Here is a 19,067-nt window from a genome sequence, read left to right on the forward strand (position 1 = left end):
ACATATAAACACTCAAACATCATGCTTCCACAAAAGATCACCCTTTCTATAAAAATATATGATTTATGTACCCCATTTGTAGCTGCCTTTCAAGAGTGGATTACTTGTTCCTGAAATAAATCAACTCTTTTCAAGCTCAGATCGGGACCCTCAAATACTTTGCACACTGTGTGGTGGGCCTCTATCCAATAAGATATTCTTCTGCAATTATTTTTGCCAAATGGTCCAGGATGTCTACCACCATTTTAACAACATCTTAAATGCGGACATATGAAATCCAAATTTGCCAAGCTACCAGGAAGACTGAAACTTTTAGGAAGCTTCTACAGGAAATTTTACCTTGAACAAATAACTAATGTAAATGAGTAAGATCCATCTCGTGTCTAGCTAAATTTAAGATATTATATTTTAGTGTTATATAAAAAGCAATTTAAAATTTGAACAAAGGGTAATCAAATGAAAGCACCAATGCTGTTATATCTTTAATTTCTCAAGTATACATTCCCTTCCCAAAATACACTAAAATTAGACAGGAAACTTCAAGTAGCATCTTTTGATTGGTGATATTTTTACCTAATTGATAATATTTACACCTAATTTTAAATACAAGCTATCCAGTACAGCTATATAGCAATTTCTGGTTTTTATTTAACACATACAAAATGGATTTGAAGAAAATCAACATAACACAAATAATTTTTATTTTTATATTAGTTTGAATACAGGAAAACAACAAGAAGAAAGTTTATAATATAGATAGTGAGGTAGATGCAGATATTTGTCCACAAGTGTGGGGAACAAAAGTGAGTAAAAAAATACACACAGGTATAATGTGTTTGCAATTATAGGCAGAATATTTTGTGAAAACATCTATGCGAAAGGAGATTGTTATGGCTGGTTTGCTTTTAAACTTCCTGTTTTTCATCATTAAAATAAAATCCAAATTAGCGAATGTTGAAGGACAGCATTATCTTTCAGTGATGTATTTTTAAATGAAAGATAGAATGGAATATTTTGAGAATATTTTGCATGAAAGAGGAAAAATCCTGACACTTAGTTTTCTTAATAGATATTGTGTTTGTATATGGAAGAGATCAAGGTCAGTGGATGTCTGACAAACAGAAACAGTGTACAATTTTATACACAAAAGGAATAAAACTGAAATGAATATAAAATGGACGCTTCTGCCTACAGATCTCTTAGTATCCCTTGATTGCTTCTCTGGCAAAAATACTTTCTTTAATTTAGATTTAGGAGATTTTTTTTGATGATAAAACTATGAATAATCTCCCAGAGAGTCATAGTTATGAAAACCCGCAGTTGATAGCTATGTGAGTAAACATAATTGCAACCACAATTCACACAGATGTTTCAGCAACACAATCTGCAGTGTTGAAAAACATTTGTATAGAGAGGTCTTTGCTAGTTATTCTCCCCTCTCCTGCTTCTGGTTCCACTTAAATACTCACTCATACAGTTGCTGTGAGACTTAGCAGTGTATTCAAGGACAAGGAACCCTAACCTAACCAAAAATATAAGTCTAAACAGAGTGTCTCTGAAAGAAGTTTGCCTGAATGGGTTTTTCTTTAACAGAAACATGGAGTAGAATAATCCAAATCCATTCCAGAGTTCCAAGATCCAGGACAGAATTTCAGAAACAGAATCTATATAAGCACCAGTGATCTGACAGTTGCTTCCGATCAATGTCATGGGTCAGAGCTGCCTGTTAAACAGTGCTGCAGCCAGCTTTCTCTAATTAAGATATTTATTCCCTTACTTGGCAAGGCGCCTCATAGAAGGTTCAGCTCAGTTCTTCTCTCTACTCACCAATACAGAGGCTAGAAGGCCTTACCTCATCATCTGACTTTTTTAGCTACTGAGGTGTTGCCTAATCCATGTTCTGTGATTCTTGGTTGTGTATATTCTGAGGCTGACGTTCATTTCACAGATCCTGCTGGAGCTGTTTCTCCATATCTTTGATTTCTGTACTATGTCATAATTAATAATAGAAACAATATAATGCTTTCAAAAATATATTAAAATGTTCTGCCAAACATTATAGAAAGACCTATCCAGTAGACCATCTATTGGGTGATTCATTATTGAAAAGGAAAGAATGCCTGCCACTCTACATTAACAACTTACATCTTTAGACTGTGTTTGACAGTGATTTTCTAACTGCATTTATTAATACAAAATATTAAGCTACGGTATATTGTCAGATGTTGCGGAAATAATTCCCAGTGTTCATGTAAAAAAAGTTCATGCAAAAAAAGTGATCTGTGCTTTGTATAATAGCAAATATTTTTATTTACAAAGATGTTAATGGTAATTTTAATGGGACAAGTCTTAAATTCTTTCACTAAACATTGTAATTAACATTCAGAAGTAATATTTCCCAACATATGATTTTTGGGAAAAGACAGAATGGATAGTAAATCTGTGGAAAGCTCAGTATACAGAGTATGCAACTGAGACATACAAATCAGCAAATCATTCTCTAAAGTTAATATGTAATTCAGTATAGAGACTTTTAGACTTGAGTTGCATGCTTGTTTAAAAATGTTCTTATCCTGTATGCTTCTACTGCTATTCATTTTAGAAGGTGCAGATTAAAAAAGCCATAAAATATGAAAATTAATTCAAAATCTGAACGTGTTGTCCTTGTATCTATGCGGTGGAACCTTTAATTCCCCCCCCCACCCTAGATTATAAGAAAAAAGGAGTTATACACTAACATCAAAACATAGCAGGATCAAAATATTCGGCCCAAATTAGATTCTGAGTTTTTGTAAAGGGCAGGCTTAAGTCAAATTTCAGCATCACCATCACAGAACTCCATGGAAGATGAGATGATCTTACAATGATTGGGAAAATAATATTTCCTACATTATGTTGGAAGATGAAGAACTTGCCAGTGACTGCAGTAACTGTGGAGTAATTTAGTAAAGGACTGCATGGCAGGTTGCCTGAATTGATTATTAGTCAAAAGCTTTTTAGAATTAATCTGATGCCTCATGAAATTAATGAGAATAGAGATGTGGTAGGGCTATAGCCTGGCATAGTATCACCTAAGGGAGACTGTGATAACTAACAACCAAGGATTCTCTGAAGGGGCATATTATTCCCCAAGGTAAAGAACATTAAGAAAGTGGTATATAACCAAGATTTATATGATGTCGCTGAGAAAAGGTCAGTTTGGTAAAGGTCAAATGTATTTGCCTTAGAAAAGTGGCATAGAAAGCCTAATCACTTGGAATATATTAAGCTGATCTACAAAGATCATTTGAAACCCACCCAGAGGGAACTATCTCAAGGTATCACAGTTAAAAAATGTCTATAAACAGGTTATAATCCCCCTTTAATTATTAAAAAAATCCAGAGGATTTTTTCCTAAAATCACCCAAAATGTCCACCTTCCTTTAGATTCATTTATTGTAATAAAATGGATAGCAACTAACCAGTCTCCTGTTGTTCATTTTTTATTGTTTGAGTCTGACAATTTAATGCTTCCCAATAGACTCTCTTCCTCTTACTATTCATTTTACTCAAAGCTAGCCTTAAAACACTTAGACATTTAAATTGGACTAGCAAGATTCACATTGTCAGTTTTCGGAACTGGATTGGCAAGTAGCATTGCATTTCTGAAAGAGATGCAAACTGAAATGCTCAATAGGATTGTGATGGAAATGATAATTATGATAATATTATTTTTTTATCACCAGAGTGATTTTTAAAATAAATGTACATCCTGCTTTGGAACTCTTGGCTATGGATAAGGATACTTGTATTCAGGGCTTGCCTAGGGCTATCAACAGTGACTTGCAGTAGCTGTCCAGGATTTGAGCTAAATTTCTTTGGTCTTATTATAAGAGTGCAGGTATTGAACCTGAAAACTTCTAAGAATGAAACATTACATTTAATGGAAAATCATTAAATAACAGACATCGTTGGGATTACATTGCAAATATCTGTGAATTTGTATGTACATGCTTTCAAACTTCTAGGTTGGCAGGAGTTAGGACAAATAACAGGAGCACACCTGTCTCGTGGCACTCGGATCTCAAGCTGCCTAGATATAGACTTTTAACCTTTGTAAATATTCAGGAAGGCAACAGCATTCCATGCTTTGCCGTAAAGTCTGTGCTGGAGTGTGATGTCATGCTGGCTACATGATTGCAGAACATCTCCAGACAAACCTGGCTCTGAGGCTTAAGAAATGGTGATAAGCCCGCCCTCTAAATCAATCACAACTAGTAGAGTAAAACCCACAGGGAGACCTTCACCTTTACTTTTAACTGAATATGTAAGGCTGCCTGGTGCTCAAACGGCTCAAGGCAGTATCTAGGAAAAGTTAAAACCATAGTACAGGTTGACCTCAGTTAATGATGGTAATTCGGACTGTCACGTGGTCATAATGCCCAATGTCATGTGACCACACTAACTTACAATGGTAGTTCTGGCAGTTGAACTCTCTTTGCCTGAAAATAAGCCCGCCACTGAAAATATTGCAACACAGCAGCAGTGCCAAGGTGACCATGCTCACCGCCTCCTGCACCTAAAAAATAATAAGACCTCCCCAAAAATAAGGCCAAGCACTTTTGGGGGGGATCAAAATAAAATAAAATCATGCCTTATTTTTGGGGAAACACAGTAGTTGGGGTGGTTAAGCAAGTGCCATGTGGTTTTTAAGAGCTATGTCATGTGATTGTCATTTGCGACCTCCTGCCAGCTACCCATTAATTTTACTTGTTGAAAGCCAGCCGTGAAGGTTACAAATGGTGATCACATGACCACAGGACTCTGTGACTGTTGTAATGGTGAGCTGGTTGCCAAGCAACTAAATGGCACTCACTGCAGGGATGCAATAATGGCCAAAACTTGAGGAGCAGCCATGAGATTCCTCATTCAGCACTGTCATAACTTTGAATAATTGCTGAATGAATAATCATTAACAAAAACTACTTTTAGAAGAGAAATGAAATAGAAGTAGATAATAGTCGTACAGAGAATACAACAATTTGAACAATCCTAGCATTCTAGTGGGTTCACAAATGTCCACAACCCTGGAATTTCTGGAAGAGGATTGCAATGTTATAGACCTCAAGAAGAAGCTGTCACAGAAATCATAATGGAAAGAGAGAAAGCATGCTTACAGGGTCCCATAAGATAACATTTCTAGTGCTGTAAAAGTGTATGAAATAGAAATGTTGAAGGTATTCTTGTTTTATCCATTCCTAGTTGGAATAGAAGGGGACACAGTGGCTCAGTGGCTAAGATGCTGAGTTTGTTGATCAGAAAGGTCGGCAGTTCGGCGGTTTGAATCCCTAGCACCGCGTAACAGAGTGATCTCCCATTACTTGTCCCAGCTTCTGCCAATCTAGCAGTTTGAAATCATGTAAAAAATGCAAGTAGAAAAATAGGGGCCACCTTTGGTGGCAAGGTAACAGTATTCCGTGCGCCTTTGGCATTTAGTTATACAGGCCACATGACCACAGAAACATCTTCGGACAGTACTGGCTCTTCGGCTTTGAAACAGAGATGAGCACCACTGGTTGGAATGACTAGCACATATGTGGGAGGGGAACCTTTACCTTTACCTTAGTTGGAATAGTCCAATAGGATTGAACTAGAAAACCTCCAAGGTCCCTTCCAACTCTATTATTCTGTTATTCTATGTTACTCATATTGTATCTTCCAGAGATTGTGGGGCATGATTGTTTAAAGATGACCAAATATATCATATTTATATATCATGTTTATGTAGTCTATATTATATATCATGTAATATATCATATAATATATCATGTATCATATCATATCATATATCATGTTTATGTAGTCTATATTGATCGATTTGAGTTTTCTCATAACATCAAATAAGTTGCATATTTAATACTTCTCTAATTCCTGAGTATTTTGTTTCACAAAAGTAGATGTGAAAATAAGGAATACGCTAAGGCCTGAAATAACTGCACCACTTACCATGTGTATTCCTTTATTATTTAGAACAGAATAATTAAATAAAAGCAATCTTATGTCAAATGTATCATTTCCAGAGGGGATTACAATGACTGTCCACTGACAATAGGAAAGTGGTTTTAGATAATATATAGTCCTCTATCTATCTCATGTTACATATTAAGCTAGATATCCCTCTGAATTTGTTTCACAAGCTTATTCCAAACTTCAGTGATTATTTTTGTCCTCCTTTTGAACTCCTGAGCTCATTAGGTAATTTAAATGCACATGAAATTACCAAGAACTCATCATAATATTCAGAGAAGGATAAAATTCCATGGAGAGACAAGTTCATATCTGCTTAATATTCTGAGAGAATGGTTTAGATTATTTCCTATAAGAATTCAGCTATCAAATTTCTCAAGTGTCTGTAAAGTTGATGCCCCAAACACTAGTGTGTAATATACATACTTTTAAAACAAACATCATTAATAAATGTATGTGTGATCAGAGACCAATGCTCCAAACAAACAATGAGGGTGATTATTTAAAAAGCTATTCCAAAACCATTACATCAACTGTTACATGAAACTGTAGCAGCTCTTCCTAACTTTTCAGTTTAACAATTTTCAGGTAGAAATATTGTATTTTCTGTATCAGAACTGCATAAATGATTAACTAAGAGGGACATTAATAAATCAAGGATTTAGGCTTGGATAGATTGGAGAAATTGCAGAATCTAGGGGCATAGTTAGAAGTGGGATCAGCCTAGAATCCAAATGTAGTCATAAACAACTAAATCCAATCTACCTTAAATTCCATTTGATTTTATCTAATCCCAAACAGGTGTTAACCACTACTTGTGAACATTCTTGTGCATAAGCATGATTAGCAATATATCAATTAAATTGGACCTTCATGTGTGATATTTTGTATCTGACAGGTAGGACATGGGAAATTAATTCAGTTGCCACTATAGAAATGGAGAGACATTATACAGGTGAAACTCGAAAAATTAGAATATCGTGCAAAAGTCCATTTATTTCAGTAATACAACTTAAAAGGTGAAACTAATATATGAGATAGACTCATTACATGCAAAGCAAGATAGTTCAAGCCGTGATTTGTCATAATTGTGATGATTATGGCTTACAGCTCATGAAAACTCCAAATCCGCAATCTCAGAAAATTAGAATATTGTGAAAAGGTGCATTATTCTAGGCTCAAGGTGTCCCACTCTAATCAGCTAATTAATCCATAACACCTGCAAAGGGTTCCTCAGCCTTTAAAGACCAATAAACTGAACTGAGCCTTTAAATGATCTCTCAGTAGGAGAGATTCTCCTACTGAGGATTCAGTAGGAATCACAATCATGGGAAAGACTGCTGACCTGACAGTTGTGCAGAAAACCATCATTAACATCCTCCATAAGGAGGGAAAGCCTCAAAAGGTAATTGCAAAAGAAGTTGGATGTTCCCAAAGTGCTGTATCAAAGCACATTAATAGAAAGTGGAAGGAAAAAGTGTGGAAGGAAAAGGTGCACAAGCAGCAGGGATGACTGCAGCCTAGAGAGGATTGTCAGGAAAAGGCCATTCAAAAGTGTTGGGGACTTTCACAAGGAGTGGACTGTGGCTTGAGTCAGTGCATCCACCACACATAGACGGATCCTGGATACGGGCTTCAAATGTGGTATTCCTCTTGTCAAGCCGCTCCTGAACAACAAACAACGTCAGAAGCGTCTTGCCTGGGCAAAAGAAAAACAGACCTGGTCTGTTGCTCAGTGGTCCAAAGTCCTCTTTTCTAATGAGAGCAACTTTTGCATCTCATTTGGAAACCAAGGACCCAGAATATGGAGGAAGAATGGAGAGGCACACACTGCAAGATGCTTGAAGTCCAGTGTGAAGTTTCCACAGTCTGTGTTGATTTGGGGTGCCATAACATCTGCTGGTGTTGGTCCACTGGGCTTCATTAAGTCCAGGGTCAACGCAGCCATCTACCAGGAGATTTTGGAGCACTTCATGCTTCCTTCCTCAGATGAGCTTTATGGGAATGCTGACTTCATTTTCCAGCAGGACTTGGCACCTGCCCACACTGCTAAAAGCACCAAAACCTGGGATTACTGTGCTTGATTGGCCAGAAAACTCACCTGACCTGAACCCCATAGAGAATCTATGGGGCATTGCCAAGAGAAAGATGAGAGACATGAGACCGAACAATGCAGAAGAGCTGAAGGCCGCTATTGAAGCATCTGGTCTTCCATAACATCTCAGCAGTGTCACAGGCTGATAGCTTCCATGTCATGCCGCATTGAGGCAGTAATTGCTGTAAAAGGGGCCCAAACCAAGTACTGAGTACATATGCATGCTTATACTTTTCAGAGGTCCGATATTGTTCTATATACAATTCCTGTTTTATTGATTGCATGTAATATTCTAATTTTCTGAGATTGTGGATTTGGGGTTTCCATGAGCTGTAAGCCATAATCATCACAATTATGACAAATCATGGCTTGAACTATCTTGCTTTGCATGTAATGAGTCTATCTCATATATTAGTTTCACCTTTTAAGTTGCATTACTGAAATAAATGAACTTTTGCATGATATTCTAATTTTTCGAGTTTCACCTGTATTTTAAGAACATATTGTCTCTCTTGTATTTCTCTTCTAGCACTATGGCATATAGAGCATTTTGTCCAGCTAGAAAAATGGCTTTTATGTTGAGGATGGACAATTTATATGTAAGACACTTAGCATGAATGAAGTTCTTCTGAGCAACCTTTATAATAAGGAGAGAAAAATTATCCATTTTTTCCTAAGGTCAAAAATATATTGTTATAGTTCCAAATTGGTTATTTTAAAATCTGATGAAATTAAATAATGGGCAGAGAGGCCATGACATTTGAAGTTTTCATCCATCACTAACTTCTAGGAGAATATAGAATGGTCCTCAAGAATTAAGGAGGCCAGAAATCATTCCATAAGACCAATTTTAGCCAAAACTTTAGGTCAGAATCTCAAGCAAGCTTTAGTAGAAATTAACACAATTTCTACTGCAATATTAGAGGCATTGCAGACCACTAATGCTATAAGCATATAGGATGATAAGCAAGTATATCTTCCACTAATTCTCTTGGTGACATTATTACATCCTGCAATAATAACATTGTTACATTAGCTATGAGGTCAGGGCCAAGTTGGCATTGGGATATGCTGCATAATTTGGTTTCTTTATCTGTAATACAGAATCATCATCTTGCTGCTTATTAGTATTTAAAATCTGGTGGGTATTTGTAAGCATGTAGAAAGGCCAAAGTTCTCTGAAAGAAAATCTCAATGCACAGAATAGGATATTGGAACCAATGATAAGTTTGAGTGAGTTTATCTGAGAATTTTTTTCCTTAAATTATAATACCTATTAATGAAGTTCAACACATCAAAAAGGCTACAGAAATAAACAATTACAAAACAGCGTGATTTATTTCTGCATTTTGGATTAGCTTTCATCGATCTCCTTTTATAGCTCTCCTTATACACTGAAGACTATTAAGTTCAGCTTTTGTCTCTTTTCACAGGCAGAGAATTTGAAGGCGAAGAAGAGTTCCTGGAGATCCTGGGAATAACACGAGAGCAGTCAGGCAAATACGAGTGCAAAGCCGCAAATGAGGTTTCCACAGCTGATGTGAAGCAAGTCCGAGTCACTGTGAATTGTGAGTATTTTTATTTCCACCAAATCAGATGTATTTTAAAGAAAAAGGAAAGTTGAACTTTGTGTATTATAGTGATGACAATCAATGAAAAACTCTTATGACATAGGAAACAACACCTGCAAAGTCCAATGGGGAGTATTAATGAAACAACTATGGAAAATCTCTATTAAAAGGAAAAGTGTTTTGCCAATGAAGGGGGGGAAATGCAAAAAAAAAAAAAAAGATCAGCAAGAGAATTTAAGAGAAAGCAATTCGCATTTCCTCCTGTAACTCAATGGATACCAGATGAATTAAACACAGAGCAAAGAAACACCATAAAATAAAGAGCACTCACAGTTATACATTCTGTGCTAACTCTTCAGCAAACTTTTCAAAATGAGAAAAGAGTTATTAAAGAAAAGCCCAAACTGGGAGCATCACTGTACATGTTAAATCTACCCCAAAATATGCACTGTATTTTTCAGACTATAAGATGCACTGGAGTATAAGACGCACCAAGATTTTGAAGAGGCAATTTTTTAAAAAAAGTTTTTGCACTCTGCAGACCTCCCAAAAATGAGCCATTTTTCATGAAAATGGACCCATTTTTTGTCAAAAAAAGGGACATGCACAGCCTTTAGGAGGCTTTTAGAGTGCTCCTGGGGATGGGGGGGGGGGAAACAAGCAAAAAACAGCCTGTTTTTTACTCATTTCTGCCCTCCCCAGCCCCCAGGAAGCACTCTGGAAGCCTCCTAAAGGCTATGCGTGGCCATTTTGGTGAAGGGGACAGGATTTCTGGAGGCAAAAAATGCTGTATTCAGTGTATAAGACTCACCCATATTTTCACCCTCTTTTTTTGAGGGAAAAGAGTGTGTCTTCTACTCCGAAAAATATGGTACCTTGACGATATTTAAGAGTGAGAAAAGTGAGAAAAGATAGCATTTCTCAAGGAATCTGCTTATAAATGTTTAACATAAATAAACCAGAGGTGGGTTCCTACTGGTTCGGTCTGGCTCTCCCGAACCAGTATTGCTGCTTTCAAACAAAGAGTGAACCAGTTCTCTGTTTTTGGGCCCACCCCTGGGTTATACTTACCTTTATTCAAGCTTCTGAAGCCCAGCTGATCTGAGGCAGCAGTTTTAATTGCCACTCCTCTGCTGTTTTCCTTTTTTTCTGACCAATTTTCATTCCATTGCCACGCATGCACAGCAAACCGGTAGTAAACCGGTTAGGAACCCACTGCTGGTATAAACTATTTAGTAAATACTAGGTTAGGAAAATATAAATATGGAACTCATACTGTAACCTCTTTAGCTATCCAAAATAGACAGCTTTTTCTTTGCTTGAATGTGGCTTAGATAAATATGTTCAGCAATTAGTTTAAATCCCTAATTTAGAAATTTAGAAATCTGACCATGTCAGCAAACTCTTCATTGGTGAATTAGCTTGAATATATATTTTTGGGATAAAAAGTAAATCTTATTTTGAACATGGAAAAAGATAAGGATAACTAACCTCAGCTACACTCTGAGGACATGGGAGAAAAAAGGAGTAGTGGGTCATATTCATGTCATGTTAACCCTGATCCGTATTATAATAAAAGAACAGAAGACTCAAACCTAAATTACACACTTAGCTTAAATTCCTGGCTAACTTGTGAAATTTCTAAATACCTTTGTTCAATGTTTCTTGTCCAATCTGCATACCTACAGAAAATCAAGAAAAAAGTGCATATATCAGTTCTGACAAATATACCTCATCCCATCCCATCAAAAAATGAACTGTTACAAGACAAACCCACTCCTGATTAGCCGAAAACCTTAGTGCGATGCTGCAATTTGCACAATGCTTCCTTGACTTTGGTAGAGAGGAAGCAAAACTGAGGAACTGGCATGGGGACTGAGATGGAAATTCACACCACTGGAAACCATCTACTGTAAACCCTCAACCATATACAGTTGCAAGAAAAAATATGTGAACCCCTTGGGATTATGTGGAGTTTTGCATGAATTGGTCATAAAATGTGCTCTGAACTTCATCTAAGTCACAACCATAGAAAAACACAGCCTGCTGAAAATAATACTACACAAACATTAGATGTTGACATGGTTTAATTGCACATAACATGTAAACATTCACAGTGCAGGGAGGAAAAAAATATGTGAACCCTTGGACTTAACAACTGGTTGACCCTCCTTTGGCAGCAATAACCTCAACCAAACGTTTCTTTTAGTTGCAGATCAGACCTGCACAATGATTGGGAGTAATTTTGGACCACTCCTCTTCACAAAACTGTTTCAGTGTAGCAACATTCTTGGGATGTCTGGTGTGAATCACTCTCTTAAGGTCATGCCACAGCATTTCAATTGGGTTGAGGTCAGGACTCTGACTGGGCAACTCCAGAGGGTGTATTCTGTGCTGTTGAAGCCATTTTTGTGTTGACTTACTTCTATGCTTTGGGTCATTGTCCTGTTGCATCACCTATCCTCTATGGAGCTTCAGTTGGTGGACAGATGGCCGTACATTTTCCTGCAAAATGTCTTGATAAACTCTGGAATTCATTTTCCCATCAATGACAACAATCCATCCAGGCCCTGAGGCAGCAAAGCAGCCCCAAACCATGATGCTCCCTCCGCCATGTTTTACAGTGGGGATGAGGTTTTGATGTTGGTGTGCTGTGCCTTTTTTTCTCCACACATAGTGTTGTGTGTTTTTCCCAAACAACTCAATTTTGGTTTCATCTGTCCACAGTATATTTTGCCAGTAGTGCTGTGGAACATCCAGTGCTCTTTTGCAAACTTCAAACGTGCTGCAATATTTTTGGGGGGGACAGTGTCTTTCCATGTATTCCATTCTTGTTTAATGTTTTCCTTATTGTAGATGTGTCAACAAAAAATGTTAGCATATGCCAGAGATTTCTGTAGGTCTTCTTTACCTCATGAAGCATTCTGCGCTGTGCTCTTGCAAGCAATTTTACAGGACGACCACACCTAGGGAGAGTAGCAACAGTGCTTTCTCCATTTGTAGACAGTCTGTCTTACCGTGGACACATGAACATCAAGGCTTTTAGAGATACTTTTGTAACCCTTTCCAGCTTCATGCAAGTCAACAATTCTTGATCGTAGGACTTCTGAGAGCTCTTTTCTGCGAGGCATGGTTCACATCAGACAGTGCTTCTTGAAACCAGTAAACCCACAAGAGGTGTGTGTTTTTAAATGGCAGAACAGCTGTCAGCAACATATCCAATATCATCACACTGATTGGAGTCAAGGTTGGCTCACTCCTGGCTCCAATTAGCTCTTGGAGACGTCATTAGGCTAGGGGCTCACATACTTTTTCCTCCCTGCACTGTGAATGTTTACATGTTATGTGCAATTAAACCATGGCAACATCTAATGTTTGTGTAGTATTATTTTCAGCAGACTGTGTTTGTCTCTTGTTGTGACTTAGATGAAGTTTAGACCACATTTTATGACCAATTCATGCAAAACTCCATGTAATCCCAAGGGTTTCACATACTTTTTCTTGCAACTGTATCTATGTTGCAGAAGGTTCTTTGTTTTGTTTCTGACCTTGAAGTTAATTGCATTCAGTTATAGAAGAAGTGAAAAAACTTGATAGTGTTGTAAAAACATAGATGTTCTCAGATGCTGATGCAGAACTGGCCAAATGCTAAGTGTGGAGGTTAAAGCATAAGAAGAACGTATTAATTATAGTTCTTGAATGAGATATAGAGCAATACAACAACCCAAGGCTCTTTTTCTAACTAACTACTCAGAGTCTAGATGTAAAAGTGATACAGCTGAGTCATAGTCAACTATAATGTGCATATGCATGCATGCATCTGTTTGATTAGAATATATTATTCTTTTTATAAGGCTACAGCAGATGTAAATTGTTAAGCACTTTGTGTTACATCCAGAGATCTGCCTGAATCAGGGGATTGGGCTGCTAGAAGATGACCTTCCCATTCAGTGCTTTCTTCAGCAACCAAAAGCACCTTGTAAAAAATCTACAGGATCAGGGACCCTGCTGAATGAGGAAGAGACAGCAGGTGGTGATCATAGATAATTAGACAGACTAGCATCTGTGGAAGTTATTTTCATACACGCTGCTTCTTAGATTCAGTTAGGGTTAGATCTCTTAATTGTATATATTGTATATTAGAAAAGCATGGTATCAGTAGCTCTGTAAGCTACTTTTGATCCTTAACTTCATCATATGTAATTTGTGCTGAAGTCACACAATCAGAGACTTCAAAAGTATTAAGTCACCAAATTCAACCCTCCATTTAGTGCAGAAGTACAAATTAAAGCATTCCAAGCAAAAAAAAAAATCTATCACCATCCTGTGCTTGAAGGCAGCTGGTAAAGGGCACCTCACTGCCATCCTAAGTAATTTATTCAATTGTCAAATAGTTTTACTGTTCGAAAGTTTTTCATAACATTCAACTGACATGTGTATTTATGCCATTATCCTGTGTCCAGTATTCTGTAATGACCAAGGATATAAGGCCTTTAGTCTGAATCCTTTCAGATACTTGAAGAACACTATCGTAAACCAGATCAGTGTAATCTTTTTCCAAGTTTCCGTGATATCTTTTTCTAAGATTTAATTTACAGTTCCATGATCACTCTCATGACATTCTTTGGATTTGTTCCAGTTTGAATCTTTCTGAGTCTGATATCTAAAACTAGGCACAGGAGTTTTCAGCTTGCAGTAATAATTGACCCTAGAATTACAGTTGTAACTCATGCTGGTTGTTGAGTGGATCATCAGATGACCTTGCCTGATTTTACAGCTTTTTTACAGTGGTTATGCAAAACATCATGGTTATTAAGCAAACACTATTGTATGGTTAAGTGAACCCAATAGATGGGGTTTTAGAAATAAATGCCAGTTTCTGGCAAGAAAAAAGTCATAAATCATAGTCACGTGGCTGTGGAACACTGCAAACAGCCATAATGTGTGCCGGTTGCCAGGTGCCCAAAATCTGATCATATGATCTGGAGGTGATCATCAGAACTTTGAATCTGGATTGTAAGGTTGTTTTTCTTTTTGTTTCCTTTTTTCTTGTAACTCCAGTTGCTAAGCAAGTTGTAAGTCGGGAACTACCTGTAAAGAATTCAAGACATGCTGTGGCCAATATAGTCCTACTAGGCTTAGCAGAATTCATAGTTTTTTTAGGAAAACAAACAAGGCCAATGTGTTTGTAGGAACTAAACATAAAAAGATCAAATCTGACTAGGAATCATGATGTTGTTTGTTCCAGATTATTCCAACCTGGTTCCTTCCTGATGTAGCTAACTTCAAATAACAGAGCCAGCAATTAACATGTAAAAAGCTTTCTCATGAGGATTATGGCAATTGATGCACATTTGAAGTGCATCATACTAGATTGTAGCAGATCGTTGTGGTCCTCTGGTGATGTGTAAGCTCTTTTTCCAGAAACCTTTGCATCTTCTAGTCCTCTTTTGCTTTGGAGTGGTAGCTTGTAGTTTTTGTTGCCATCAGTTATCTTCCAGAAAGCACCTTTAATTGACATCCCTCACTCCTGGTATTTGTGAGATAGGGTTCACTTTGGGTAATTAAAAGATCAAAGTACAAAAGTAGAAACTATATCTGTAATGCTACTTGCTGACTGTATGGAATATAAACATAGTGAACAAAGGATTCAACCTTTTCTTTCCATGCATTTGAGAGATCAAACCAATCACAGAGGAAATAAGCAAAAGCTTAATTAAAAGAAGATAAACATGTAAAGCCCCCTTTAAACATTAAATATCAAAATGAGAATAGTGGATGTGGAAAAAATAAATTTCAGATAAATCCCACGGGAGGACTGTTCTGTTACAAACAGTGGTCTTTCTGCCAGAATCTCTGACAAAATATTGGAGAGGTTTCACTGTATTATTATACATCACAAGAGATTCTAAAGAAAAACTTACTGCTTTTGAAAACAACCTTAAAGATGAAGAAAGGCTAAAATTATGCCCAATTCCCTAACTAGGACAGAAAAATAAAGAATATAGGATTTAGCACAAACTAAAAATTGAAATAAAAATCCTGGATAGACATCTTAGCTATTTCTACAGAAACAGAAGTTTTCTGAAGAAAAGTTCTTATTTGTTGGATTTAGTTGCTTCCTATTTGATTCAAACTGTTAACTTCTGTTGACAAGATGAAAAATGTTGCTCTGTCCTTCCGTATATCCTCTGCTCCTAAAAAACCAAACTGGTTTTTTTCTTCTTACTTTCCAGGCAAGGGAGGGGGCTTTATATGATCATTGTCACTTGAGTTTATGGCATGAGAAAGAAAAGTATGTGAAGAAGGAAAGTGCACTGTAGATATTATGATGTAGAATAGCATTGGTCTTATTTACTTTCAGTCAGATTGTCACTTTGAACATTATTTTGATTCATTAGGATTTATGTATGTGATTATGCATGTAATAGATACTTTCTGCCTGAGAAATTGCACTTTTTTAATACCAGTGCTATCATTTTAAACATACTTATTAAAAAATTAAAACCCACAAGAGTACAAGGATGGTTATCAGAAACAATATTAAATACTCGTAAACATGTTGACTGTAACTATAAGTCAGGTACAAGGAGACTTGTACTTTGAAAGCAGGTAGTTTTCTAATAATGTTTTATTTTTTCCTTCTTTTGATTATGAATATGTTAATTTCTTCTCAGAATAAAAATAAAGAGTGGCGATAATATTTTTCAGGGTTTTATAAATATTTTTATTTTCAATGACATAATGTTCTCAGTTTGATACAATCCATTCATACATTAATACAATATTGCAATTTAATTTTTATTACACTAAACTCTCTGCTTACTTAATGTTATTATATATCCTTTTATCCCTTGCTTTTTTTCTTTTCACCTTTTTGTTATTATTTAAAATGTTTTAATAAATAAATGGTGACAAAAAAGAAATCAAAGAAGCAGTATATTCTCAGCGTTATTTTATTATGATTGGTATTCTGAATCATATAACAAACTCCTAATCATAACAGTCATAAAAAGAAAAAGTTTACCTTGATTTCATTTGCACTGGATTTCAAATAGAAATTATTTATATTCCCACAAAAAAATAGAATAAAATCCACTAAAGGCTGAAACATCTACCGTATGTATACCTAGATGGAATTGCAGTATAAAATATTGTAGCCTTCCTCCAATAACTTCTTTTGGATTGTTTATTATGTTAGCTGATTTTTTTCTTAACAAACATATGACTTCTATTTATTATAGAGGAAAGACAAGGTACAGAAATCTTGGTAATTTAATATAAAATGCTGAAATTGCTGTCTTCTGACAGCACATACATACATACATGCATACATAGAACTCAAATAAAAACTTCAGTACAAGCATTATTGCTACTGTAATGAACATCACAATTACGAAAACATTTATTGCATTGAAAGAAGTACAACTGCAAACTAATTTATTTAGTATAAGAAGATTGAGAGTATTGGCAATGTGAGTAACATAAGTAAGAACATACAAATTAGGGCTAGGTTGCTCTAAAATCCAAGAATTACTCAATTTAAAAAGATACATTGAAAGTAGAAGGTTAAAAGTCATCAAATCATATCTAATATCTGAGTACTGATTCTTTTGCTTTCACAAAGCAAAAACAAGGTTTTATAAACCTTGTTCAACTGCCTACTAGTGTGATTTCAATAAATTCTATAGAGCATGGTTGCTTATATTCAGGTTTTAGGGATGATAATGAGGCCAAAAATATCCCAGTTGTAAATGTTGTCTTTATTATTTAACTGAAGCTTATGCAACACTGGAAAAAGAGAAATCTGCATTAAAAATAGACTCAAATACACACATTTAAGCTCACACTAAAGGCCTTTATTTATTTGAGCTGTCATTGCACATTTTATTTAACAGTAGCTAGAAATAAAAATGTGCAACGTTACCATAGCACTTCAATTGCAAATCTAGCACTTAGTGATTTTCTATGTGGATGATGAAGTTGTGGATACTAATAACCTGTGGAAAAAAATGTTGGAAATTAGTTCTTCCTGAGGAGCTATTAAATTGAAATGTTCATTCACTGCCTAAAATTACTCTGGCCAATTCTACCCAAGTCCATCCTATTATTCACCAGTATAGGCCATGGGGTAATTTCAGAAATGTTGAAAGAATAAATTCAAAATTAATGTGGAACTATGTGTGAAAATCAGAATGGGATCATAGTATGTATGCAGAGGAAGGCTTAAACTGGGTTCAAATATGTGCAATCACAGAAGGCATAGTTTGCTTCATCAGTTGTGCATAATCTTTTATTCTTTCATTTTAGGATTGATATATTTACCCTTGATTTATTCATTCTAGTTGTTGTTTTTCCTTTAAAATATGTAGTAGCAAGAGGCAAATTATGAGATCTAATTTATGTAGAGGCCATTAGAGAAGTTGGTCCTTCAAGTTTGCAGTAAGAAAGGGCCATAGCTCAGTGAATAAGCATACACATTTATGATCACAGACTCAGTTTATACATTTCTAGTTAAAAGGATCCAAATGTGGGTGGTTTTAGAAGTGGCATTCACAAAGAGCAATGCTGGGATAATATGACAAAAGACTCTTTCCTTTATTGCATAAAATGACTGACAACCAAAATCTATATGCTACCACTATAAAAGCAACATTTCATATTAGACAAATCACTATGGGATTTGCTTTTTCTCCCGTACACTCATCTTTTTCATCTTTTTATTCTTTACTATTATTACAACCCATAATATTTTTTAAAAGAAATGCAGTGCATCCCACAAGATTTTGTGGATTTCATTCACAAAATGTGTATATAGGCTTCTAGTCTAGGAACCATTTAGTGGTTCATAACTAAGCCTGAAGATATGCATATTTGAATGGCTCCAACTAGGCACACATTGATAGCATGAGTGATATGAGCCAGTCTTTCTCTCCTGCAGACCCGCCAACTATCACGGAATCCAAGAGCAATGTATCTGCTACAGGGCGGCCGGTTTCACTTAAGTGTGCAGCCTCTGCTGTGCCTACGCCTGATTTTGAATGGTACAGAGATGACACTAGGTAATTATGCTATTTATCTTCTTTCTGTTGTCTCTGATGTCTAGCTTAAAAATGTTCTCTTTATACTCAATGCTCACTTTCCAAAAATTCCATCACTCATCTTCTTTTTTTCTTTCAACATTCCACCCACTAGCTGTATGACCACAAGTTAGCAACAAACACAGGTATGGTATCTGTATAATAATCAGTTGTGCTTTGAATACAAGCTCCACACATATTTGAAGGGAGTGCTAGGCTTCTAAATAAAGGTTTGCAGTGCAGTTTTGGAAGTTTAAGATGAGAAAGGTCTATCTGGATTGTGTCTACGTTCTGATACAATAAAATGGTTAATTT

The 19,067-nt window shown here is 36.1% G+C and overlaps 1 protein-coding gene across 1 annotated transcript in view; it reads left to right on the top strand.

The window, feature by feature from the left end:
* The window catches only part of LSAMP (limbic system associated membrane protein), a 491,916-nt gene that overhangs the window by 440,210 nt on the left and 32,639 nt on the right, over positions 1-19,067 (top strand). The window contains exons 4-5 of the mRNA XM_032219924.1: positions 9,535-9,669; positions 18,614-18,734. Of these exons, the coding sequence (XP_032075815.1) occupies positions 9,535-9,669; positions 18,614-18,734 (256 nt within the window). The remainder of the gene's footprint in view (positions 1-9,534; positions 9,670-18,613; positions 18,735-19,067) is intronic.

This window comes from Thamnophis elegans, chromosome 6 (assembly GCF_009769535.1).
Source record: "Thamnophis elegans isolate rThaEle1 chromosome 6, rThaEle1.pri, whole genome shotgun sequence".
Taxonomy (NCBI): domain Eukaryota; kingdom Metazoa; phylum Chordata; class Lepidosauria; order Squamata; family Colubridae; genus Thamnophis; species Thamnophis elegans.